General features: G+C 32.7%; 5 protein-coding genes across 5 annotated transcripts; 2 read left to right on the top strand and 3 right to left on the bottom strand.

The window, feature by feature from the left end:
* The first annotated feature begins 1,952 nt into the window (after nt 1-1,952).
* LOC107368626 (protein obstructor-E) lies at nt 1,953-5,408 on the top strand. Its single transcript, XM_015936492.3, has 5 exons — nt 1,953-2,114; nt 2,230-2,733; nt 3,668-3,856; nt 4,767-4,965; nt 5,045-5,408. Exons 1-5 carry the CDS (start codon nt 2,066-2,068, stop codon nt 5,103-5,105), a joined length of 1,002 nt encoding a protein of 333 aa, XP_015791978.1. The 5' UTR covers nt 1,953-2,065; the 3' UTR covers nt 5,106-5,408.
* A 1,883-nt stretch (nt 5,409-7,291) lies between these two features.
* LOC107368459 (uncharacterized) lies at nt 7,292-8,791 on the bottom strand. The gene is made up of 3 exons (XM_015936277.3): nt 8,305-8,791; nt 7,978-8,122; nt 7,292-7,908 (listed from the first exon to the last, which is right to left on the bottom strand). The coding sequence occupies exons 1-3, from the start codon at nt 8,416-8,418 to the stop codon at nt 7,649-7,651; spliced, it is 519 nt and encodes a 172-aa protein (XP_015791763.1). The 5' UTR covers nt 8,419-8,791; the 3' UTR covers nt 7,292-7,648.
* A 2,599-nt stretch (nt 8,792-11,390) lies between these two features.
* LOC107368500 (uncharacterized) lies at nt 11,391-13,487 on the top strand. The gene is made up of 2 exons (XM_015936324.3): nt 11,391-11,672; nt 11,868-13,487. Exons 1-2 carry the CDS (start codon nt 11,663-11,665, stop codon nt 13,466-13,468), a joined length of 1,611 nt encoding a protein of 536 aa, XP_015791810.1. The 5' UTR covers nt 11,391-11,662; the 3' UTR covers nt 13,469-13,487.
* A 121-nt stretch (nt 13,488-13,608) lies between these two features.
* Nucleotides 13,609-16,386, bottom strand: Hacd2 (3-hydroxyacyl-CoA dehydratase 2). The gene is made up of 7 exons (XM_015936320.3): nt 15,851-16,386; nt 15,184-15,421; nt 14,907-15,020; nt 14,320-14,560; nt 14,143-14,249; nt 13,938-14,072; nt 13,609-13,794 (listed from the first exon to the last, which is right to left on the bottom strand). Exons 1-7 carry the CDS (start codon nt 16,049-16,051, stop codon nt 13,703-13,705), a joined length of 1,128 nt encoding a protein of 375 aa, XP_015791806.1. The 5' UTR covers nt 16,052-16,386; the 3' UTR covers nt 13,609-13,702.
* A 413-nt stretch (nt 16,387-16,799) lies between these two features.
* LOC107368498 (uncharacterized) lies at nt 16,800-25,909 on the bottom strand. The gene is made up of 8 exons (XM_015936321.2): nt 25,383-25,909; nt 24,931-25,143; nt 23,636-24,116; nt 22,959-23,355; nt 22,781-22,843; nt 21,794-22,407; nt 18,228-19,743; nt 16,800-18,163 (listed from the first exon to the last, which is right to left on the bottom strand). Exons 1-8 carry the CDS (start codon nt 25,736-25,738, stop codon nt 16,893-16,895), a joined length of 4,911 nt encoding a protein of 1,636 aa, XP_015791807.2. The 5' UTR covers nt 25,739-25,909; the 3' UTR covers nt 16,800-16,892.
* Between the last annotated feature and the right edge of the window lie 53 nt (nt 25,910-25,962).

Raw genomic sequence — 25,962 nt, 5'->3', positions numbered from 1 at the left:
CATCTCAAGTTGATTTCAAAATGAAATCACCTTTTTTTGTTATGTCCAGTAATGATATTAATTTTAAGATCAAACTTAAAGTGTATCAACTGTTGCCAATTTGACCCTAGAAGCTGAGTAACTGATTTATTCAGGTTATTCATCTAACAATCTGATTCAATTTCCCTGTCAAATTTACATTCATTAATACGTTCATCCATTTATCAATCATTTTTGATTGGTTAACATGTGTTAACATCAACTTCAAGATCAATTGTTAACATTTAAATATCCATTTTCATGCAATTCATATGTTAATTGGACAAAACATTTGATATTGACAATTTGATCTCAATTTATAATCGTGTTTCAAACTGTTTCCATGTTGAAAGGCGAGTTATTCAGTGGCAACATGGGAAACATTTGAACAATCAAAGGTTTGGTCAATCAGGTGAACCTGTCAACAATTGCCTTTATCTTGTCCGATTGTCTTCCAATTGGACATAATTAATGCGTGTTCAACCATCTTTAACCATCATGCAAGGTAAAGGTAAAATTGTTTGGCCAAAGTAACTAATTTGATTACATTTTACGTGATCAGTTTATTAATGTTTACGTTGAAAATTAGTGTAAATCAACTCAACAAGCCAATTTGATTGACCTTGGTTAATGTGCAAAAATGATTTAACACTACAATTAAACAATGAAGCTAATTGTTGACGAAAGATGGTCAACTAGACAATGATTATCCCAGACAATTGTATCCCTGTATTATGATTATATGTTGCCCAGTTTAACAAGGTTAAGCTAAATAAATGTAATTTACATTTGGCTACAATTAAAGATCAAATCAATTGACCATTGTATTAAATGTATGAAAGATTGAAATTTAACAAAAATATAAACATTGTTATATGAAAGACACAATAATGAGCCATTATTAGGAAGACAACAATGAAATATGAAAATCTATTTAAGGTTTGATCAACATCTATTATTGACCTGAGCCAATGTCAAAGATGAGATGCTTTTCATTCAAATTTAGCCTTTAGTCCATGATAAATGAGCCTGAATGAATGACCATTGTCTATTGACTATTATTAAAATAGTAGAGACTATTAATCAACTAAACCGACTGAAGATTGTTATACAAAGCTGTTGGCTCGATCTGTTTATCATTGATCTAAACCCAAATACAATTATAAAATTGAGTCCAAGTTAACCTTATTACATGGGAATAGTTGCCTTGGATTGATGCTGCCCATTGAAACTTGAATTTCAATCGTTAAAGTCAATTTTAACTTGCAATTCAACTTTCAGATTAACAATTTACATTGTGATTGTCACCAAAATAACAAGTTTAATTTCAAGGTTTTTGCTTAAGGCGCATTAACACTAATCAATACACCAATTAATCCATCTAACCAGTTATTTGTTGTTAATTAAAAGTTAATCTGAGCCTCGATCTAAGAATCATTCTGGAGCGTCTTGAAATCACATTCTGTGATTGAAAATGCCTTAGCCAATGTTCACAGATCCTTCAAGCTGACCATTGCTGTGTTGATAAATTGCAATCTAGATTATATTGTAATGATAAATTCAATTGTAAACATAATTGTAAATGTTATTTTAAATATATTTGTAAAATAGTTTCATTTTAGGTAAGTTAGATACTTGTATTGATAGGTTTTGGGTCATGGACAAGTAAACATTATACAAGATTGTGTTTGCAGGCAAAGAGGACGATGAAGACGATAATGATGATGATGTTGTTGCTCATTACGATTAAGTTGATGATGATGACGATGAAAGAGAGGATAAAAGGTGGAAAGAGAGTAAGAAATAAACTGAGGGAGTTGATAATGTCCGTTATTTCATTAGCTTGTCTGCTTTTAAAACAACATTTTCATTTCTTTCTCCCTCTTTTTTTGACTCACTTATATTTTGTGGTTTCAAATAATCTTCATTTTGTTTACCTTTATATCTTAACCGTTTTCAAATTGCTTACTTCTAGTTGATGCTTTGATTTGGTTGATTAAAATTAGCGAACCACAAAGCCACTGTCAACATACACTCCAAATTCAACATGAAATTATTATTTGTCTCAGCTGTTTGTACGCTTCTGCTGATCTCATGTAAGTTACATTTTTACGCTTTCTGTTCAATGTTTACAATTTATTTTATTCAATATCGTTAAATCAGTCTAACCTTTTCCTTTTCTTGCTGACACTTTGTTTACCAAATGATTAGGTATCAATGGTCAACGAGCAACACCACAATTTTCATACCAACAGCCACCACAACCTCAATCATCACCACAATTAGTTAACTTTCAAAATTATCAGCCACCAGCTCGTAATGATCGTAATGATCGTAATGATCGTAATGAAGATCAAGGTGCTCGATTACCATCTCAACCCTCATCATCATCATCATCACTTCCAATTTCCTCATCAAATCGTTATGAGGAACCACCACAAATTGCACCAAGACCCCAACCAGGTCCAGTACGATCCTCATCACCTGATCCAAGACCAACCTTAACATCTTCCAATGGAGGAGGAAATTTTGTTTGTCCAGAAAAATCAGGTTTCTATCCTCACCCAAAAAGCTGTGATAAATACTATGTCTGTGAAAATGGTACAGCCTCTTTGAAAGTCTGTGGTAACGGTTTAGTTTTTGACGATGCAGACTCACTTCGAGAAAACTGTGCTTATCCATTCTCAGTTGATTGTGGTTCCAGAACTGAGTTAGGTACGTAAACTGCAACCCAAATCACAAACCCAAATAACCATAAAACACCTCTAAATGTTTCCTCTAACCTGATACAAGTGAAATATCAATAAATTGTATATTGAATCCGATGAAAAGTTGCCCTGAAACGTTTTGTGTGTCAATTGAAATTTAATTTCACTTTTGCTTATTTAGATTATCGATTTTCTCCTCCTAAATTGCATCGATATCACCTTGTTCATGTTTAGGAAATCAATTTTAGGCCTAAGGCCAGGTTGAAAGTTTTTTGTCTGTCGTTCAACTGAAGCCAATGCTTTCACGCTGAGACACTATTCAAGGTGGAGACTGTGAAAAAATTAGGTTTACTTTTTAAGATAAAAGTTGATTCCTTATTCAAACCTCCAGGCATACAATAATTAACTTACCAAGAGATGAACATATTGACACTAAATTAAAGTAGCATCTAGAAATGAACAGCAAAATTGTCATCTTATACTGTTAAGGAAGCTTGCTGTGACTTGACTTCAGGTTTATAATAATGATAATGAATAAATAATGATGATGTTCAGGGTGAATATCCGGTTCAAATGTAATTTCAAAGCCAATATATTCAATTGATTTTGTCTTCTAATTTATTGATGACTTGTTGATGGCCTCGATCCCAAATCACTTTCACCATCATCCACTCATATTATTAATAAGCATTATTAATTTATTCAATCAACGCTCATTAATGTGTTGAGTCCAGAAAAGAGTTAACAATCCCTCAAAGTAACAATTATATCAACAATTAATGTAATATATTGATGGCAATAACTTGAATTGAAAAAATATTGCCATCATAATTTTGACTTTCCTTGTCTTCAGATAAATGAAACTCTGATTTCCTTAAAGATTGGTCTCCATCTTTTGGTGTTTACTCAATTTTTATTGATTAATTTTCATTTCCTTACAGAACCACCAATAAGCACTCCTAATTGTCCTCGATTATTTGGTATTTTTGCTCATGCAACTGATTGTAAAATATTTTACTCATGTTGGAATGGTGAAGCTTCCAAGTACGAGTGTCCACCAGGCCTTGCCTATGATGACCAACAACGTGTCTGTGTTTGGGCTGATGCAGTTGACCGTTGCAGTCAATTAGGTAAGTTAAATATATTTTCATTTATATTCATTACAATCATTAAGAGGGTAAAGTTTATCCTTAAACAAGATTGGCCGACAATCAAAATAAAGTTGAGATAATATTAGACTTTTTGCCTTATTTTTGTACATTTTTCTTATTATTATGTTAATAATTTTGGCTATTTTTGCACCTTTTTGACATTTACTTTTATATTTACGATTTTATTTTAATTTATTAATTTTCCATTCTCTTCTTCTTCTGATTGTGGATTCATCAAGACTCTTCTGTTGTTTTCCTGGTTCAGTTCAATATTTCCTGAACAAACAGTTTAGTCTTTTTGTGATTTATCAGTTATCTGTTAGCTGATTAAAGCTAAAATTTGAAGAGTTTATTATTAAATTAACATGCATAATTAACTTAATCATTGAATCAATAAGGCTAACGTGTACATGTTAGGTCCTTCCTTCCTCCTCACCGCAAAATAGAGACTATTGTCTGTATAGTCTTGATTCACCTTATTTAATTATTTCTAATTAAAGTATCTCATTTGTTTCTTTTCATTAAATTATACAAACAATCGTGTATTGTTGAAGATGAAATTAATAGATGGCCATCCATTATAATTAAATTACATCTAAAATTAAAAGGGAGTTTTATTTTTATCCCAAAACAGTAAATGAAATGAAAACAGATTAGAATCTATCAGATAATTCGCATTTTTAATCTTCGTGATTCACGTTGATACCAATTTTATAGCTTCCAATCTCACCAAGCTTTGGTAAGAGTAAAATCTTAATTAGTCTGATCGAGGCCATTCTGTCTAAATTAATCCATCTTTACATTGTATATGAATATATTGTATCCTAGTGATTGTTATGATTTCATCGATTGATTTAAATTTAATCCGTTTTTTTCTTTCTGGTTACAGAGGTTGCTGAAGGATTCGTATGTCCTGATCCAAGTGAGGTTGAACAGCCTGGACATTATTCACGACATGCTCATCCAACCGATTGCCGTAAATTTTACGTCTGTATTGAAGGAGTAGCTCGTCCATATGGATGTTCATTCGGAACTGTATTTAATGTCGATACTCTTCAATGTGATGACCCAGAGAATGTTCCTGGATGGTTAGTAATTTGTCATGTTTCTGTTGTTGAATAATCATTTCTAATTGTTGTTATTTCTCTCTTTTTATCCCTTCAACAGTGAAAAATACTATGGCGATATTGATTCCAAAACCGTGAAGAAACTTCAGGGAAGGAATTGAGGAACTTGAAAGTTTTGAAAGAAAATCGGTTGGCAGAGTTGATCACATCTGTGCAACTGGACAGTTTGTTTTTTAATTAATCAATGGAAAGGGTTGATCATTTTGAATGACTACAATTAATACTCAGCTTAATTTTTTAATCAAGCTCTTTTTTACATTTTTTAGACACTTGTGTCTTAATTACCAATTAATGTATAACAAAGATGATAATATGCAATCATAAGTTTATAAAGTCATTGTAAGAGTAAGACTTTAATGTGTTCACGAACATTCAATGTATTAATATCAATATTTATCCTCTAATTTAAAGATCGTCTCTTAATTATTGAAACCGAGCAATCGGCAAATGCCCTTCGTTCCCGACATTAAGCACAGCATTGAAACCTATCATTGAGCTTTATAAATTCATAGAAGATGGATTTTCGTTTCATAATGTTTGTTAGTGTCAAAATACAGTTAGCAATCGAACAGTTGAAGCAAAATTACTAACAATTGATGTTTTTAATGGTCAGACATATTAGATTGATTAAATAAAAGCATCAAAAGTAGCATAAATTGGGTTGAATTTACCTATTTTTTATGAAAACATGTTTGTACTTAATGACATGCAATGTAGTGAATTATAATACAATGGCAAACTGTTTCATTCAGTTTTGTCTACATTTTCATATTTTCAGTTTTAATCAATCATGAATTAATATTAGGTAATCTAAATTGGAAACAAAACCAGTTTTGCAATTTGATCGAGACACTGGTTAAATTTGAATTTATGGCTTCACTTAAATTAAAGCAAATGGAGCCTTTTCAAATATTAGAGCAACTAATACTTGAGATCAATACTTGAACTTATTTAACCTGACTGAATAATAGAATATTGAATTTCTATCTTCTTCCCATAATATCTTCATTATTTCTGCGCTACCTTAAAAGCTACCAGAAAAACCAGAAAAATGTTTTTTCGTAAATTTACAATAATTTGGGTTTGCCAAGACCGTGTCTAAGAAAATGGGTTTTTCATTGAATAGACTTAGGCACAAATTGCGAGGAATAATCTGTTATCAATTATTCAAATTCAAATTCATGGCATAGACTTGTGCTACAAAAGCAGCGCTAATTAGACACAACGTTTTAATTACCTAATTATTTATTTCGATGAAAAATAAGTTTCTGTTATGTTGTTTTTTTACAAATTATCAAGAAAAATCAAGTGGCCTTTTGACAAACAGTGTATTATATTGTCTACCGATCTTGTGGAAAACTGGGAACAGTAAAAAATTGTAAACACTTTCATTTTATGCGGCAAAAAACGCACCATAACTCAACTTTAACTCGACAGTTTTGGCAATCAATGGATGTCGATCTCTTTTATTTGTTTCAATTAATGTCTCCAAAGTAACCAATCAATGTTAACTTTTTTAAATACTATTTGATGCAAGAGTGCAAGAGTAATCTCATGTAATGCTTGTATTTTTTATGAAGAATTAACTCTACAGAATTATGGAAATAAAATAATAATCACTAATCATACACTTATTTACTAATTTTTCCCGAAATTAAACTGCCTAATTTTCGTGTCTTGCTCGCTTTTTGTGACCTTAGATCATTAAGTTGGCTTTTTATCATTCAAATTTCTATTACTTTCAATACTTGTTAGACACATTTTCACACAATATTTGATTTAATCAACAAACAATTCAATGATTTCAATATTTTCCCTTAAACCCGAGTCCATATTCATAATGTGTAAATAAGTTTTTTATATGATGGACCTAGGAAAATATTTTTGACCTTTCATGATACTATTTGATGCCCTGAACAATATGTACTAGGTCTGATGTGGTCATCATAGGGTAAAAAAGAAACGTCACGGCTTTGAACATTTATTTCCATACGAAAAAATATAAAAATAATATATCTCAAAAAGTTGCAGGTTTAGGTCGTCATGGAATCAGCATAAAAAGTTCGCACCGATAATCGTAGCTAGCTACGTAATAGCTGGCTATTGTAATTGATTTAGTCCATTTTCTCGCAATTTTACTCGACTAAGTATCAAAATTTTCGCCAGTCGCACTTATCGCACATTGCATTGTATAGATGTTAAACTACGAGAAAATTATTTTACAATTAAAGGATATTTCTTTTTAGCTTTACTTGAGGAATAAAAATTCAAACAATGATGTACTTGATTCAAGTTTTAAAGTTGCCTTTTTTGCATTTTAATATAATTGTAATTCATAATTTGACTTTAATTTACAAATTATTGATAAGAGTTAAATTGTAAAATGAAATTTGGCATGAAAAAGGTGAGAATTGGCATGAGGTGAAAGTATGATTATTGAGGTAAAATCACAACAAACATTGATGGTTAAGAAAATTACTTCAACTATCAGGAAATGTTGACAGTTTAACAATCATAATTATTGCTTACTTATTACAGCATAAAAAATTGAACAAAAGATTTGAAGAGCAAACATCAACAAAAAAACATCAACAAACAAAATGCACGAAAACAATATACTTGTAACGCATTCAATTGGAGCGTATTATCGTCTACTAATGTCATATTGAGTGTCCTTTTGTTCAATAACCATTGATCTAGGCCTTCCATAAATCATATTAACCAGTTCAACATTATAATATGAACTGAAACGCGGACCACTTGAACCAGGAGAGGCATAAACGGGTCCAGATTGCTGATTGGCATATCGTTGTTGTGTAATTGGTTGTTCATAATAAGGCTCAACAGCTTGATAGATTAATCCGAAATCTTGAGCAACTGGAACCATTAAAACAGGAATTTGAGCTGCAAAAAGATACACAGAGATCAATTATTAAGTTCACATTTTGTAAATAAGATCAAATAATAACTCACCTAAAGGTCTACCATCAGTATAAGTATTTAGATTATCCTGTAGTCCATAATTTGATCGACCCGATCCAGCGAGTTGACCATAAGTAATTCCACCTTTTTGAGCGACAAAATGGGTTGTTTGTGGATGATTTTGATATCCAACAACCTAAACAATAGCAGCATATTGTTAATAAATGTGGCTGAGATATTACAGGTTGAGAAACAGGTTATGAACGAGGAAATAAACTAGAGTTTTTGATGGCACAATTTATGAAATGATCAGTGATCAATTGTTAGTAATTATCATAAATCACATTTGGAATAAAAATAATTACAAAAGAGACTTACATATTTTGAAGATGCATGGTTACCAGTTCGTTGCTGTGATTGGTAAACTGTTGCCTGGACAATGGTTAAATAAACCGTTGCTAACAAAATTATATAATTTGTAATTAAATCCATCGGAAATGTCAATTATTTGATTCACAAGTGTATAATTTAAATTATTTTGTTCAACTATTTGATTAACTGGTGGAGATGGATCCAAGAAACAATAAACAACATTACTTTGGTGATTGAAAGGAGGACTAAGCAAGTTATAGATGATTTTTGAAGAAGCAAGGGAAAGTGAGAAAAAGTATGATTGCATCTTTCAACTCTTTTTACCTTTTTCAAGGAGGTCACCTTAAACTTAATAAATTATACTTTCACTAACAAACATTTAAAAAATTAGATACAATCATAATCATCCCTAAAATCACCCTGAAAAACAGCTTAAAGAGTAACAATAACAGCAACGGCAATTTGATTTTAACATTCATATAAAAAGGTAAAAGCTTAGTGTAAAAGTATTGCGAAAATTCATGTTAATTATGAATTACGACGATTCAAATGTATTTATCATGACTGTATGTAGTTTCATGGACTGAATCATGAATATCTCAAAGTGGAAGTGAGATACAACACTGAAATTGAGTCTAATTAATCTTCAGTAAGTAAACTATGAAACTAAATTATGATCGCCCAGTGATCTTTTTGTTTCGAAGCTAACATTTTGAATGTTCAATTCCCAATATTATTGGACTGAGCTTTATTACAGAGCGTGTTTGAAGTCTTAAATATTAAATGGACAAAATTAAAGGTTAATTTTGTTTTAATTGGTTCTTGTTGGATAGTTATGAATATTAACTTTCACTTTTAAAGAATGGATTCACGTTGTTTCACACTTGGCCTTAAAATCATTGTTGACCACCAATTGTTTAACTGTTGATCTCAAATCAAATCCTAAACTCACTCTTCATTATCTTCTTAACATATTTAATCGTTTCTATTATTCAATGATTAATCTGAGCTAAGTGATGACTTATAAAATACGTCCAACTGTTTAAAAGTTTTTCACGAAATCAGTAAAACTTATTCTTGGCCCCCTGGTTCAACTTTTGATCCTAACTTTTGATTATGTGTTTCAGCGAAAGTTTGAAGACATAATAACAGTCATTTCAACTCTCTATTCCAGATAATACTCTGAATAATGTTCAGCGATTCTTCTCCATCTGAAGATGATTAGGATTTCAATGAACAGTCCGTAGACATTTCTACACGTGTTAACATTGCTACTTATCATTCAAATCCTTCACACTTTAACATTCATTACATTGTAACAGGAATCTTTGAATAGTGATGGTGAATTTACGCACACAATCTAATTGGACTGTTGCTCATGGTAATCAAAAGGGTTTACATTAGATAAATCAATTGTCGATATTGGTGAAAACTAAATGAGCTAAGAGCTTCCATTAGCAGATTAAGGGTACTTGAAATGATTGTGAACACATTTGTGGAGAAGATTAATTGAATTTCAAGGTAAAATATGATGGTTATTGTGTAAATTCATTGTAAGATCTGTCTGTTCAGTATATTCCGGTATTTTCTTGATTCTTATCTTTTTTCACACGGAATTTTTCTGATGCGCTTTGAATGTCTATTGAACTTTTGAAAAACGCTATATTTGTCTTGATTTTCAATAATGTAATGATACAAGAAAAATTTGAATTGATTCCTTTGAATCATCGCAAGCATACGCTAATTAGTTGACCTAGTTAAGTCATTTGAACAGATTCGAGGTTATACTGAATTTTTTTATTCAAATTAACTGCATTTATCTTTAATACATTGGATATTAAAATAAAACCAAGGTGAATCGTTAAGATACTAGAACTTTCTTTTTAAATTGAATGTAAAACTAGCTGTTGATATGATGAGAGTCGATTTTTTAAACTCAATCAAAAGATTTCACTGATCAACATCCTTTAATTGTGCTGCGTTTTTGATTCAATTATTTCCCAAACATTGAAAAATGAAGGTAAAAAGTCATGTAATAATATGGATGTAAATGATTGAAAAAACGTGTAATTGATCCAATTGAACATTTAGAGGCCATTCAAAGAATGATGATTTATATAATTTATTACTGTTCACACTTTTGTTGAGTAAATAGTGATTATGGTGTAACCATGATGAACGATAAAAATTGATTGGTTAAAAAATGGAAGTGAAAGGCTTTAGGTGAACTGATTGAAGTAACGTCACTATATTGATGACCTGATCTAAAATAATTGGATAAAAAAGTCAGAGAAGATTGGAAAAATGATGAAACAGTAAAAATGATGAATGGTTCGAAATGTTTGAACGTTTAAAAATCAAACAAAAATTTAACCTCCAAATAGTTTACCGATGATTAAATCAATTGAAACAGATTTTTGGCTTCATTTTGAGCCAAATTCAAGTTGAAAAAAAGCTAATATTCATCAGAATTTAACTCAAAAGATGGCGCTGCTTGGACACAAAATTCAAATTTACCGGTTCAAATGTAACAGCAAATGAATGAAACAACGTGGTTGGACCTGGTTACTGGTTTTATTAACTGCCATTCAATAATTGATCAGGTCATTCCTTTTGATTGGCCAATTTCTGAGCGCCAAACAGATATTCATTAGTCATCGAACTCAGCTTTTCACTGTATTGAACAGTCTCCATTGATTGAAAATTACCGAATGAGAAAATGTAAAAGGTTAAAAATGCAAGTATTACCTAATGGTCAAATGAATCATTGAATTGTCCAACACGTGTAAAGTACCATCGATTTGGGACGTTTTTGATATTTTGTCTGATCTTTCTAACGGCTTTATTTTTAATTTATTGATCAAAAAGGTATTGAACTGCATTGAATTTCTGTTAGATATTGCATAAAAAACTTGAATTTTGATTGTTCGAATAACCTTTTCCCTTTTATAAATTATTTAACAACGAAAGCAGCAAATAAGCGTGGAGATGAAATAGAGTGAGAAATAGTGAGAGTGACTTTATCCCGCCAAACAACAGTATCACAACACATTCTTTCACATAATACTGTATTTACTTCTTCTGTTTCCATCTCTCTGTTGGCTGAAATCCAAGTCTTGTTTTTGATTCTTCAACAGTTTTTGTCATCATCCATCCTGCTGTTCCCTGTTGCTTTATATTGGATCTGAATATTGTTTCTGCCTGTCTGCTTCATCAATTGTTGTCACAATAATTACATCAATTAGACAGACCTGTCAGGATCACTGTTAAAGTGAAGAACTGATTCTATCAATTTTTTTGTTGCTTTACTTGAACACAACTTACATTCTTCTGATTATTATTTTTGCATCTCATTCGATTTCACATGAAGTTTGGTAAGTCTTAGTTCTCAATATTCATCGTTTTCAACATTATTCTATGTTCATCAGGCCAATATTTTGAATATTAAGCCTAAATTTTGTTCGTTTCATTGTTACTAAACCATTTCCCCACCTTTCTTTTTTCACTTTCTTTCTCTTTCTAACTATCTCTCTATCTATTCTACTTTCTCCTTTATTTCTCTATATCAGTTAAGTATACATCGATTGGACTTATTATTGGTTTTGGAGGCTATGCTTGTTACCGGCTGATTGTTAAACAGCGACCAAATAAAAATGTTAAACTTGTACCTAAAACTAAACCTCCGCCATTTTCATCTGAACCAGTTGCTGAGAAAGATTTGCAGACAAATACAATGAATTCATCGTCAACATTGTTACTGAAGCAAGACAAGAAAACAGACATGTCTTCCTCAGATATATCTAAAGAAATTTTTCAGCCACTTGATTCGGAACAGCTACCACCAAAAGAAGAATTACAAAGACGGCTTGGTGAAAACTCCAAACCCGGTGAAAACTCCAAACCCGGTGAAAACTCCAAACCCGATGAAGACACTAAACACGATGAAGACACTAAACCCGGTGAAGAAACTAAATCCGATGAAGACTCCAACCCCGGTGAAGACTCCAAACCCAATGAAGACATTAAACCTGGTGAAGACTCCAAACTCCATGAAGACTCCAAACCCGGTGAAGACTCCAAACCCAATGAAGACATTAAACCCGATGAAGACACTAAACCCGGTGAAGAAACTAAATCCGATGAAGACTCCAAACTCGATGAAGACTCCAAACCCGAAAAAGAATCTAAAACTGATGAAGACTCTTATCCCACTGAAAACTTTAAACCTGATGAATTGGACACAAATCAAGCAAATGGAAAAATTGAAAATAAAACAATAGATGAAACTAATGAGGAAACTGAGCCGCAAGTTGTTTTGAGCCCGGCTTCAGATAAATCCTATCAGATAAATCAAGATGCCACTATAAACTCTACTTCTGATCTTGATGCATCGATTTCCATTGATAATAAGAAGAATAGTATAAAGGAAACATCCATGCTCTCTAATGATTCGCCTAGTACTACAAATTGTAGTTTAGACGTTTGTCCGTCCACACCTTGCTCATCTCCATTGGATGTCTCTGAGTTAGAAGGAGAAACAACTACAGGATCAGTAGATAATTACTTAACTCAACGTTCCTTTTCAATGACCTCTCAGTCTAGCGTGATTGGAGAAGGTATGGTTGCTAAGTTGGAGCAACTCTTGCATCAAGCTGGAAACCTAGCAGAATCTGTAGGCGAAATGAATGCTGATGTTGCGACACTGCGTAGAATTGAACCTAAACTGTTATCAATTGCAGGAGACAGTATTTCATTGGGAGAAGAAACCAATTGTGATTCAATGATTATTAATGGTAAAGATGAAACCTCACAAACACCAAGCCTTGAGTGGGACTCTAATGGGATTAATCTAGTATCGGAACCTGACTCCAACTACTCAACCATCAAAGAAGAAGACGAATCCCTGTTGAATGAATCCTTGTTAGGCGATATCTCATTGAGTGATAAAAGTGGATTGCTCTCTCCAATTAGCTCTGCTTCTCTGAATTCGAGTATTGAACCGTCTTTTTTAAAATCTACACTTGGGGATATAACAGGTCAATCAGATTCATTAGAACATAATGAGAAAGAAATTATTTCTTTAAATTTTTCTACTTCCGATGCCAATGAAAATTTCAATGAGTCAAAGTCAATTGCTCAGTCAAATGGTTCGTTATCTGTTGACAAATAAACTCTATTTTGCCCGTTTATCTTGGTATATTGATTGACTGTTTCGCATTTTTATATATCCAGAGTTTAATTTTCAATTTTATCTCTGAACAAGATCTCGAAACAGAGAGAAATGATTGACAGTGATGTTCATGATAGAAATTTTGTTTAAAGTTGCTTTATTGACGTTATTTTTGAGGCAATTATATTACACGGTCACCGGTGCATGGAGTTGTATATACAAATATTAATAAATTTAATCAGCCTTTGCGAACTCTTTTTTCCACTTCTTGGGTCCGATCATTCTGACTCTTTGGTAATACAATCGGTTCATTGCTAGCCACATAACTAAAAATATAAAAGATAAAATTATAAATTTACTAAATATTACTATAAAGATGATATAATAATATCATAAAGATTTACACTCATATTCAAAGATTTGTATTGAAATTTGGAATGGAATCGTCAAAAAATGAAATTTTACTTACAAGGGAAAAATCCTGTAAGCAAGTAAAGTCGAATAAAAGTTGGTAAATGAAATGAGAAATTGAGTTGATTAGGCAGAAAGATAGAATATCTCCCAGTTTCGTCAAAATATGGTATGTTACGAAGTAAAATCACTCCTGAAAGAGAAAAATGATGAATTATAACAACATTAATAATGACTAACCAGCTATGAATTAAAATAATTACCTTCGCAAATGAAAGTGAGAGGATAAAGAGGAATCCAAATAGTATAGCGCAACCAAGTCAGAAAAGCTATGTCCACTCTGAATACGCGTAACATATAATAAGGATATCTAGAGATGAAAGAGAAACAATTAAAATTAAAAAATTGAATGGAACTTGAGACTTGCTTCATCAACTCACTTAATAACCTCCATCATTGAGTAAATGAGGAATAAATAGAAGACTACGGGTTTGGTCTGCAAACGAGGTTCCGAGTCGATCATGATAAAAATCATGAATAGTCGAAAACCAATCTGAAGAGAAGGAATTTTAAATTCGCCTCGAGTGTAGCCCAATAGAGGATGTAGAACTTCTAGAATTTGCATAAGATGCAAAAATTTCATTACTCTTCCCAGAGCTTTATAAGATCCAGCCATTGACTCTGAAATTGAGATTTAAATATCAATAGTAATATCACTACAAAAAAAACAAAATTCATTCAATTAAGAAATAAAAATGACTAAAATATCAATTAAAAATACTGAAACGCATCTTGAGAAGATTTTTTGCTATGATAGTGTTCATTAACAAATTATTTCATCCACATTTGCATAGGGTGTACTCTTTATCTTCATGGTGTATTAACAAAGACATTAATCAAAATCATTTTCATGAAAGTTTCAGTACTTTAAAGTATTTAGTCATTTTTATCAATAAATTCAATCAGATTTGTTCAACTGCAAAAGTGAAGAAAAGATGAAGTCCAAATCGATCGCTTGTAATCTTACCAGGACCTTCCTTAGCATATCGAATAATAAGAACGACCAGAACATAAATGAATCCAACAAATGAGAACATATTAAAAAGGAATAGATATACTTTTCTAAATTCTTCCGGATTAACTGTAAAAAAGAAACAAAAGTGAATAGATTAGTGGAATAAACGCATCTAGCAAAGGAATCCTCGAGTGAAACGAGTGATACGGTTTTATCCATTCTTTGCAATATAAGAGTGAATAAATCGTATCACCTGGGAGGTTTCCCTTGTAAGTTCATGGTAACTTACGCTGTGATTTCCTTCGACGACCAAAATCTTTATCGGGAAGGTTTCTGAAATAATTTTGACTCTTACGAAATTCATCTTCCATGTCTTCTTCTTCGGTATCGTTTGTTTCCAATTTGTCAAAATCAACTTTGAGCCAATGAGGTTTAATTGTAGATTGACATAGTCTTGGCCATAGCTTAGCCTCTTTTTTGGTTATGAAAAATTCAACATGACGGTCGATAATTCGGTAATGACTTTTCTATAGGAAAAAGAAAAGAAAATATGAAGAATTGTGTTTAGATATGGACTTAGAAAGCAACAAATACCAGCAGCATTTGCAAATGGATAGCATATTATAAAAATAGCTCGAGATGGAAAGATTGAAATAAGTTAGAGAAGATATTAGAATTAAATACATGTATATTATCTAATGTTATCTAAATTTTAATATTTTGCATAATGCATGAAAGTAAGGAAAGAAACTGCTTGCCGAATAATTGAAAAATACGGTAAATTGGTTATAATTTTGTCTCCCTTTTCCCATCGATTGATATAAAAACAAAAGAAACATTCGATGCTGTAGTTTACAGTACCTAATAGATAGACAATAGCATATAAATGAGGCAGAACAGGGTTTATAAGAATATACGAGAGAAATAGATGAAGACAATGATAATAACCAAAATACCTGAGGGATTACATCCGCAAAAAAGTCAAAAGAAAATGAATAATCATTAAATCCACGAGCACCATAACCATAAGCATAGAAGGATATTTTATCACTTTGTAAATCTAGATTAGGGTGTTTAACGGATTTCAGATCAACTCGGAGAGAAACACTTGACTCGGTTTGACCCCAGTAGATAAATGGCGAGTACATGGTTGGCATTATGAGGAAACAGGCAAAAACACAAGCTTGATAAATCAAGATGATTTAGATGCGAAAAATAGAAAAACAAACAATGTTTTGATGTTATGGAGATGGTATGAGCTAGAATGTTGCAGAAAGATGTAGATGGAGAAAGAAAGCTACGCACAAAACATAATTTCAGAAAAACTTTAAGGCTCTCATGGACAATTATTAAGTGTTAATTGTTGCTATTACACTCCTGGTGTGTTGCTTATTCACCATAAAAAGTAGTAACAACAATATGAAACAAAATATTGCCTTTAAAGACACAGAAAGAATCATAAAGTGTAAGGCAGCATGAAATAAACAAGGAAAGCTGAGGCAAGCTGATGAGAAGGAAAAAAACAGTGAAAGAGAGACTGGTTGTAGAGATGAAACAAGAATGACACTTCGTTTACTTGAAGCTGTAAAAAGATTCTGTAACCACATAATATTGTTGAATTAATAGATTACCTTGATATTTAATATCAAACAATCCTTTAAACCCTCGATTTAAGGACTCAAAAACTGGCAATTCGACTACAATAATTAAAACTAGATGAAAATATATCACTTATTTGAGGTCACGCAATGAAATCAGTTAAACAATCCAAGGCATTACTGCACAGGTTAACTTGGATATAAATTTATTTTTACTCTCGCATTTAAATTTAAATTTAAATTTGCAAAATTTTTAATAGCAATGAATTTTTTCAATCTTTGCCATCTATCAATGTTTTAAAACTAAATTTCAATGGGCAAATCATTAGTGGAGGGACTGAGAAGGAAAATGAGTGCTACAAGTAAACCAACGCTGATATAATTTTCTGTCCACTCGAATTTAATCAATTTTTTCGACGATAACCATTCCTTCTATAAACTTTGTTGCTGGTTTGTAATGGTCATTGTAAATTTCTGCACTCTCCTGATCTTTTAAAATAACCGGCGAATTTTGGGTAACAGTGGTTTTTGCAAATCTCAATTTTCCCACTTGTTCATGAATGTTCAATGGTTCACCAATTCCCAATGGTACTTCAATTGGTTCCAATTTTTTATCGTCTAAAGTTACAATGAATCGAGGTCTGATAGCAGGAGTTAAATAGTAAATTAAATGGTGAAGTTTACCAAGAAAAGTTGATCGAACATCAAGACAGGAGAAAATAGTAATTAAAACCGAAGCTAATCCAGTAGGAAAGATGAGTTGATTGCTATATGAGTAAGGCGATAATGTCATTAAACCTTTACCCAAATGTAATAGGCCCTTGGTTAAAATTAAGGCATCCAAACAAGGACCAGGACCAGAATCAAAATTTTCAAATAGATTGTTGATTATTTTAGACAGCTTTTGATCAAGAGAACCAGAGCCACAAAGACCAATGGCGAAAATTGAGTTGATTGACATTGAGATCATTTGATAACGTGAACATTTCTCAAGGGTTGCCAGAATTTGTGGATCTGGATTAGATAAAGAAAGCAGGGCAAAAGCCAGCGGAACCATTCGCTTGGAAGATAAACTGCCATTAAGTAGAATCTGTTGAAGTATTCTTTTAGCCATAGAGCATCCAACTTCTTCACCCAGAGCAATTAAGCTGATTCCAATGGTAGCAATTGAGTCAATAATGAATCTCGGAGGTGTTGTACTAATAGAGGTAATGTAAGCTTTATTGGAACCTTTTTTCTGGCTCATTATTTTATCCAAAGAATGGTTCAGAACTTCAAGTGATTCTATCAACTTCATTGTTGATGGCTGATCAGAATCATCGTCTGACTCGATGTTTGTATCATAACTCGCTGATAAACTATCTTTCAATGGACGAACCAATGTCGTGGGTAAACTTGATCTTCTGTCGAGGGAGTAACGACGAAATCTTCGCGCACTTCTAACGCGGTTTGGTTCCATTGCAACGGTACTTCCAACCTTTCTCTTTGATTTAATCTTTGTCATTATATCATTAATTGAGCTAAATTCATCGAGACGAACTATTTTACGTCGGTTTTTTTCATCAGGTTTTTCTTTATTCAGTACAGATGGACGTGCTTGGTGATCGGATTTTAGTTTCTTTCTTGATTTTGCACCATATTGTTTCCTGATTGGACTTGGTCTCTCGAGTGCTAAATGAACAATAAAAAGCGTTGTTATTAAATTAGAAAATCAAATTATACAAATTATATTTACCCTTCCTCTTTCTCAATGTTGGTATATTAGACTTGGGTATATTAGTTGAATGAGATGGCAGAGTTGACTTGATTGATTCATCTTGCTTTGAGGTTGAAGGTGCGTCATTTGCTTTTACATTTGAAGGCGTTTTATTTTCTCTTTTGGAGATTAGGTGAAGCATCTTTTGAATTTGTAAGACATCACCAGAACCAGAAAAGGAACAACAATCTAAAGTTACATTAACTATTGACTTGAGCTTTTCGGAAGACAATTGATTAATTTGTTCAGTTAATTCGCCGCGTTTACCCTTTCTATTTAAATATATGAGACCAATCGAGAGAGAAATAAACCAACACGTTACTAGTTCTTCAGGTTGATTGACGAGAGAATCGATTTGTAATAAAGTTGCTAATAGGTTTGAAGCAATCTTATGATTCGCCGTTGAAATACTAATCAAACCAATAGACAGAGCAGAAAGACCTTTGGCCATTAATGGAACCGAATCATTTCGAAGCAAACGACGAAGAATAAATAGAGCTTCCGAGTTGTTTGTTCCTGAATACGCAGTCCCTAAGCCGACTATACAGCAAGCCTGATCATCCCAAGTTCCTTTCTCAATGCAATCAAATTCTGGACAGTCAAGGAAATCATCAAACTCATCATCACCTCGGTAATTTGATCTACTCAAAGAGCAGGCCAAAATAGAGCCAGCTTTCAATTCAGGTTGGGTATATAATTGAAATCTATTCAACGTTGAATTCAAGGTAACTTCTGGATTCCATAAGTTGATTAAACCAAGTGATCCAATGACTCCGGAGACACCTTCGGCACCACCACACTTATTGAAGAAAATTGTAGGTGTTCGGCGCAACAAGGCATCAGTAAGGCCATCTTTTCCATGTGCCACATTGGCAAATGCACTGGCAACATGTAACATGAATGTTCGACTTTTTGACCGACTGAGTCTTGCATGGAAACTAAACGAAAAAGGAGACATTAAGAAGTCAGGCAATGCTGATCGAAGATCAAAAGGAGCTTGACAATCTAATTCTTTAGCCACATAATTGAATAGAGTTAGAGTTTTACTTGTTGTCATAAGACTTTTAAGTAAAGGGTTTGGATAGTTGTGAAGATAGATGCTTTGGCGGTTAAGAAGACAGGCGATTTGTTTTGCTTTTGCTTGCTCATTATCATTAACACATGAAGAAAGTATTGTTTCAATAGCGGTTAGATTCTGGTTAAAGTTATTTGAAAGAGTAACAATAGAGGCTTCCAACCAGAGTTTATATTTACAGTATAATTTGATAACAAAGGATCTTACATGATCATAGTCTGGTTCAGTAAAATAGTCAGCACAAGATAGTAGATAAGAACCAATTTTAAAAACCAATTCATCTAAATCTTCTTTACTAATTTTTTCAGATAAACAATCAAGAGATTGGGTTATTGAATCAAATTTATCATTTTCCAATGCATGGTCAATAGCATCAGCAATACAGTTATTATTTAAATAATAGTCAATAATTGAAGCCATTTAGATGTGATATTTGTCTGATTGTTCACGAACGGTATTGTATCACGGAAATAAAAATATTTGGAATTAAAAGCTCGATAAGAATAGAGAAAAATTAAGCTGATCTGGGATATAAAGATACAGGATACTATTAGTGCTACACTAATTGAATGGAAACTACCAATAGATTAACCTATCGATCTCCTGATTGTTTATTATTGTACAAAAATACAAGCAATGAACCGAGAAAATTTGAATCACGAATTATTTTTCATTTTTGGGTTGTTTGGTTAGTGATAACCATTAACCATATGACGGCCGAAAATTAACTGATCAATAGTTTAATGTATTTGATCGAAACCACTTTAGAATTAACATTTTACAACTAATCGCGATATTTTTTGACCCAAAATATACAAAAGGATATACAAAGTGCGAGTGATGTATCAATTTGTTTCTCTGATCTCTGGAACAAAAAATGTCATAAGGGAAGAAATTAAAATAGTGGTTCGAAAGAAAAACCTCAATTCCAGCCTAAAACAAGAATTGAGATTTCAGATTCATTTGTTTTACACAAGCTTCTGACTAGTCGCAGGAAGGTGAGGAAGGAGAACAAGAAAGGAAAGGAAAACGGGAATTAAATTATTAATGGTAAACAATAAATGAAGATTGACCTGTTAAGGATTACTGGATGGGCAAAAAGATGCAGCAAATTTGACTTCACAGGCTGTAAGTGTCATGGTAAGATTATGAAGAGGTTTTAGGTGTTACTTTGTTTCCTTTTGATTTTGTTTGTCGATGCTCATTATTTGGATGTTTGGTCACTAGTAACAAATATTAAATGTCCAGTTTAGTAATAAAATGTTGAGTTGACTCTGCCGTTTAACAATCATCAACTTTTTGCTGCTTGCTGTTTGATGCTGATAAAGATGGTTTCTTGGTTCGATTTGGTCAAATCACAGCTTTTCAATGCGATCATTTGATACAATCAATAATAAATTGCTAACAAGCTTACATAATTTCTGGAGATGTTTTTGAATGTGAATGAAATGCGTTTTTGCATGAATATATATATAAATGTGTTTTGTTAGCATTAATTGTATACACATATTTATACAGACGTAAATGGTTAGAATTAAGAAAAGGACTAAACAGTAGCAACAAAAGGACGAAATAGGCTAACCGGGAGAGAAAAAACAAGGAAGAAAAAAGTTGTTTACAAAAGAGACAGCAAATATAAACATTGAGGTTATGTTGAGGAAAAGGAATTAAAGATGCAGTGAGAAAAAAAACACAAAATGCTCAACTCAGAAGATGACGAAGAAAGGTGATTGTACCTAGAAAAAAGAAGAAATAAGCTGAAGAGAATATCATCTTTCCATTAATTAACATATATTTTTTTTCTCTGAAAACAACAAAAACATTTGTCTCTTTTTCCTTTAAAGATGAGGATGAAGTATTTAAAGTTAGTTTCTTATATTTTACACCGATGGAAGAGGAGAAAAACAAGTCAACATATTAGATCACTCTTAATAAGGTTACATACAAATTATTAACCCTTTCTTATTTTCAATAATTCATCTCTTTCTTTTGTTAAGTCTCTTCGGTCCTCTTTTTCTCTCTCCTCTTAGAAATCTAACGAATTTTGCAAGAAAAATTTTGAATTTGAAATGCAATGGATACATTCCAACACTATAATATATGTTATGCCATTGTAACAAGTCGATGGATTTTGATGTGAATGAAAGGTAAGCGAGGCAAAGTAAGAAGTGTACATATATATATGAATATGTGTATGAGTTATTTGGGGAAAGGAATCGAGAGAAAAGTATATTTATATATATATATATTAGAAGAGAGAAGAAAGAGGGCGAGAGAGGGTATCGAAGTCATGGAAGAGATGGCTAAACAGAGCTGTTGGCATTTTTTATCTTTGCTGTGTAGTTGATCCATATTTTGTTTTAATAGATGTCTGATAATTTAGCGAAATGTAGCTTCTTTTGAAAGTAAAAGTTGATAATCGTTCATCAGGTGAATATTTGCAAAATTGTTACATCTAACTCGTCTGTTAGTTAGACTGAAGTGACTTTTTAAAGTCCGGACTGAACACTGAAACGTCGTTGTTATTGTTTGATTCGTCAATGGTTGTTGTTGGAGAGGTCGTTATTGTTGTCGTAATTGATTCCGGTGTTGGTATGATGGTTGTTGTTCCCACTGTTACTGTTGTGGTTGCAAAAGTTTCCACTTCTGGTATCAATTCGTCATCGGGTTTGAGTTTTTTGGCTTGTAAAGCGGATTCATTTTCTTCATCGAGATTATGAAATTCGTCTTTTTCATCGTTAACGTCTTCAATGGGAGTCTCGTATGGTCTTTTACTTGCCGACACAGTTGTCGTTACTACTTCTGAAATAGTTGTTGGGGCAGTTACGTAAGCGTTCCCTTCAGAGCCATAGACTCGAGAAATAACTGAACTATTGCTTCCTGGAACATTAGTAACATATTCAACAAGATGGTTTTCTGACGTTACTTGGGGTGTTTGAACAATTACTGTTGAAGTTTGTCCAGGATTTACACTTTGATGGGTTGATTTCAATGTCGACTGCAAAATAACTGTATTATTATCGACAGCGATGGCCCTAGGTGATGAATTACGGTTATTTCCACTTGGAAAAATTATTTCTTTTTCTGTGAACAAAAAAAGAGAAACAAGATGAGTTAGAAGGAACAAAAGATTTTCTTCATGCAACATTCAAAACATATGTCTGATGAAAAGGTTATTTGCGAAACATAAGACAAGCATAATGAATAAAGGCACAGATAATAATAAAATGCAAAAATAATAAACTAGCTATATCATGCAGGCAAAAGATCGAAAGGAACAAAATATAATGCGATTGGGAATTGACCAGAAATTATAATGTTAATACTAAGTTGTTAGTAAAGATGAAAGACAGAACAAAATATTTAAATGGTTAATAATTGATTAATGTTAAAGGGAAAAAGAGAAAAAATTTGTTGGTAAATTCAGAGAGAGTTAACTTAAGAGTTAAAAACTCACTCTGAAATTGAGTTACTCCGGTACTCGTAAACACCCCTGAATCAGTTGTTATTGTAATACCTGCTGAGGGATGAGAAAAGATTTAAATGAGATTCTCCATTAGGAACAAATGAGAGGGAAAAGCGGAATGTATTGGTGGAAGCGGGAAGGGGTTAATAGAAGAGAAATTGCAATCAACCTGGTGACCCTGGAGCAGATTTATTTGACAATTTATAATCACTTGGCACTGTAAGGAATGACGCGGTTGGAGGACCCATAAGTTGGTTTGCATCATTTTCAACGATTTCGGGAGATGGACTTGGTTCTCTAGAGAGTGAATCTGGTGTAACTAAACCAGAGCCGTTTCCTCCCCCGCCACCTAAATGATTGGGTGAAGCTGGAGCTGATCTTGAGCTGCTCATTTGATTTCTAAAACATGATATAGGACGCTGTCTTCTTCTTTTAAAAGCTTGCTCAACAAGCTTTGGCTCCGATGAGGGGTCTATTCTCCAAAAAGAGCCTTTCCCGGGCTCTTCTTGAGATCGCGCCACTTTTACAAAGTAGCGATTCAAAGACAAGTTGTGTCGTATAGAGTTCTGTATTAAAAATAAAGCAATAGTAAAAAATTAGTGATTTGAAAACTCATATCAAAATAAATTTAAATCATTCATATTGATCATAGGCTGTTATTGTCCTGGTGATGGTTATAAATAATGGTTTTGATAGTTTAATAGCCAAGAATGAGAGAGTTGATGAAGTGCATGGAAACAGGAAAATTTCCTGATTGGTTATGATCTAGAGTGACTAAACTCAGAGTTTTAAAGCTCATTCGAAAAATATGAACATTGCAAATGAATCTAGTATTTGTTTACTTACTTGCCAACCTTTATCAGCAGTTCTATAGTAAGGGTAGTTTTTGGTTATGAAAGAATATATACCACTGAGAGTTAATTGTTTGTCTGAAGCACTAGAGATAGCTTGAACAATTAACTGAGCATAAGAATAAGGTGGTTTAGTCTCGTCAATTTCACCATTTCCACCTCTAACACTCGGACTGTCGGAAACGCTTTCATTGGCAGCAACTTGACAATGGCTCAAAGTCGATGAAGATTGAGAGTAATAGTCATGATTACTAGTCTGTGAAGAGGAAAGATTTGAATTGATTCCTAAAGACTTGTTAGCACTATTACTGTTATCAGTTGTTACAGAAGTCACAATCATATTAGCTTGAACTCGATGTTCCTCTGATGTAACTGCTGCTGCAGCATATTCAACCATAGCTTGCAAATCACTGGTTACTCCACTGTTACGATACCTTGATCCAGATCGAGGGCTAGTAGGACAAGAATTTGCAGCACTAAAGAATGGAGTTGAAATAAAAATAAATATGAGAATCAGAGAGTAAGATGTAAGACGAGATGAAAGTCAGTTGATGATCATTATAAAAATATAGAATAGTAATCTTGATGAAAAATTTCACTAAGAATTGTTAGAATAGTGATTAAATGATAATTATGATGACAATGAGCATAAAATTAAAGAATTGAATTAAGAATTGGTGGAGGCAAATAAATTATATAAATATTAGGTTTAGATAAATTACAGTTAACTGGAAAGTGAGAGTTTAACGCATAAACAAAGTGAAATGACATAACAGAATATTATCTGATACATTTAATCACAAGAAGGATGAGGATGGTGTTTAATAGGCATACTCACATATAAAGAAGGAAACAAAGAAATGTAAGATAAAAAGTGTGGTAAATACAATTTTTTTAGCGATACACACCGAGAATTGTGCTTCCTAGGAATAAGTAAAAGATCATTCTGAAAGACTAGAATAATTTTAATTTACGAATCTTCACAACACAGTCTTTCTTTGCATACTATTCGATTAGATTCGTATTTCTACCTCATATTTAGTTTCGTTTACTCATTTAACATTGTAACTCTATTATTTACTCACTGATGTTACCTCTTTTCTATCTATCTCTTTCCCTTTCCCTTTCTGTTTACCAGACTCTTTCTACTTTCCCTTACATTTCTTATCTTGGTTTCTTCTGGTTGCTTTCTGTCTGCTGCTCTTGCCTAGTATGGCTCATGAGTAGCTCAATGTGTATAAGAGTTTGATGAGGGAATGGGATCAATATCTATGAATAAACACAACTCACCTTATGGTGCCGGTTGGAGACGGTATGGGACTTGCAAGATCAGGTTCTGAAGGTTCGGAAATGTTCACTCTGAGCGGAGCCATCTTATGAGGTTCACGAGTCAACAAATCCTTGCCATTGCCATTGCTGGTATTACTGTTCTCATTTCCTTTCTCATCAACTAGTGATTGGAAAATTAATTTAATGTTGGTACTTGGAAAACGTAGAACGCATCTAAATAAAATAGATTCACAATAAAAAAAACATGAAGTTAAACACAAACAAAAAGAGAGCGAAAGAAGGCATGAGAAAGAAAAAAGAAAGAAAGATAGCTTTCAAGTAAACAAAAACTGAGACAGAGATAGAGAAAAGGAAGAAAGAGGGAAAGAAAGAGAGCGAGAAAGGGAGGGAGAGAAATAGAGAGAGAGGAAAGTAAAAGAGGGTAAAATAGAGAAGCGGAAAAACAGACTTACTGTTTAGGTAATAGCAGCGGAGGTGCACTTTTTCGCTGGAAAGCACCGTCAACAAAGACTCCATTTTTACCATTACAAATCATAAAAAAATATGGTGCTTCGTAATAAATTTCAATATGACTTCTTGAAATGAAACTACTGTTACCCATGTTAACATCAACATCACCGTTACTTGAATTACGACCAATTATAATCCGTTTTTGTCTTATCATGTACTCAAAGTCACGAGTCTCCAATTTAGCTATAGGTTTACCGGTATCATGTCCATTTTTATTATAAATTCGAGAAGGGCTTGAAGGACTTGAAGAGCTTTTAAGGGCAAGCAATGCCCAAGCATCTTCACTTACACTGGACATTGTGACACACTGTGAACAAGATGGTTACACTAATATGTAATATTAACTTATAGTTTGTGTGAAGCCGAAACCAATAATAAAAGTATTTATTATGTATCTGTTTGAGAAATACTAGAAAAAATTAGATTTAATTAGATCTAATTAAAACGTGGGATCACAAACAACACAACAAACAAACATAAAAAATTGCGCCCTCTTACGACACAAGGTTAACCTGTATAAAT

This window comes from Tetranychus urticae, chromosome 1 (assembly GCF_039701765.1).
Source record: "Tetranychus urticae isolate SD_2017Ah chromosome 1, NJAU_TeUrti_SD_1.0, whole genome shotgun sequence".
In the NCBI taxonomy this organism is placed as follows: domain Eukaryota; kingdom Metazoa; phylum Arthropoda; class Arachnida; order Trombidiformes; family Tetranychidae; genus Tetranychus; species Tetranychus urticae.
This window is presented reverse-complemented; position numbering and strand designations above follow the sequence as displayed.

What these genes read in the sequence shown, in the direction of transcription:
- LOC107368626 (XM_015936492.3), top strand. Translation starts at nt 2,066, where the DNA reads ATGAAATTATTATTTGTCTCAGCTGTTTGTACGCTTCTGCTGATCTCA. An exon ending in TGGTTCCAGAACTGAGTTAG is followed by an intron (nt 2,734 to 3,667) that starts GTACGTAAACTG and finishes ATTTCCTTACAG; the next exon opens with AACCACCAATAAGCACTCCT. An exon ending in CCAGAGAATGTTCCTGGATG is followed by an intron (nt 4,966 to 5,044) that starts GTTAGTAATTTG and finishes TCCCTTCAACAG; the next exon opens with TGAAAAATACTATGGCGATA.
- LOC107368459 (XM_015936277.3), bottom strand. Translation starts at nt 8,418, where the DNA reads ATGGATTTAATTACAAATTATATAATTTTGTTAGCAACGGTTTATTTA. An exon ending in ACCATGCATCTTCAAAATAT is followed by an intron (nt 8,123 to 8,304) that starts GTAAGTCTCTTT and finishes GCTATTGTTTAG; the next exon opens with GTTGTTGGATATCAAAATCA. An exon ending in TACTGATGGTAGACCTTTAG is followed by an intron (nt 7,909 to 7,977) that starts GTGAGTTATTAT and finishes ATCTTTTTGCAG; the next exon opens with CTCAAATTCCTGTTTTAATG.
- Hacd2 (XM_015936320.3), bottom strand. Translation starts at nt 16,051, where the DNA reads ATGCCAACCATGTACTCGCCATTTATCTACTGGGGTCAAACCGAGTCA. An exon ending in TTGCGGATGTAATCCCTCAG is followed by an intron (nt 15,422 to 15,850) that starts GTATTTTGGTTA and finishes TTTTTCCTATAG; the next exon opens with AAAAGTCATTACCGAATTAT. An exon ending in TCGTCGAAGGAAATCACAGC is followed by an intron (nt 15,021 to 15,183) that starts GTAAGTTACCAT and finishes TCTTTTTTACAG; the next exon opens with TTAATCCGGAAGAATTTAGA.
- LOC107368498 (XM_015936321.2), bottom strand. Translation starts at nt 25,738, where the DNA reads ATGTCCAGTGTAAGTGAAGATGCTTGGGCATTGCTTGCCCTTAAAAGC. An exon ending in TCTCCAACCGGCACCATAAG is followed by an intron (nt 24,117 to 24,930) that starts GTGAGTTGTGTT and finishes TCCATTCTTTAG; the next exon opens with TGCTGCAAATTCTTGTCCTA. An exon ending in ATCTGCTCCAGGGTCACCAG is followed by an intron (nt 22,844 to 22,958) that starts GTTGATTGCAAT and finishes CTCATCCCTCAG; the next exon opens with CAGGTATTACAATAACAACT.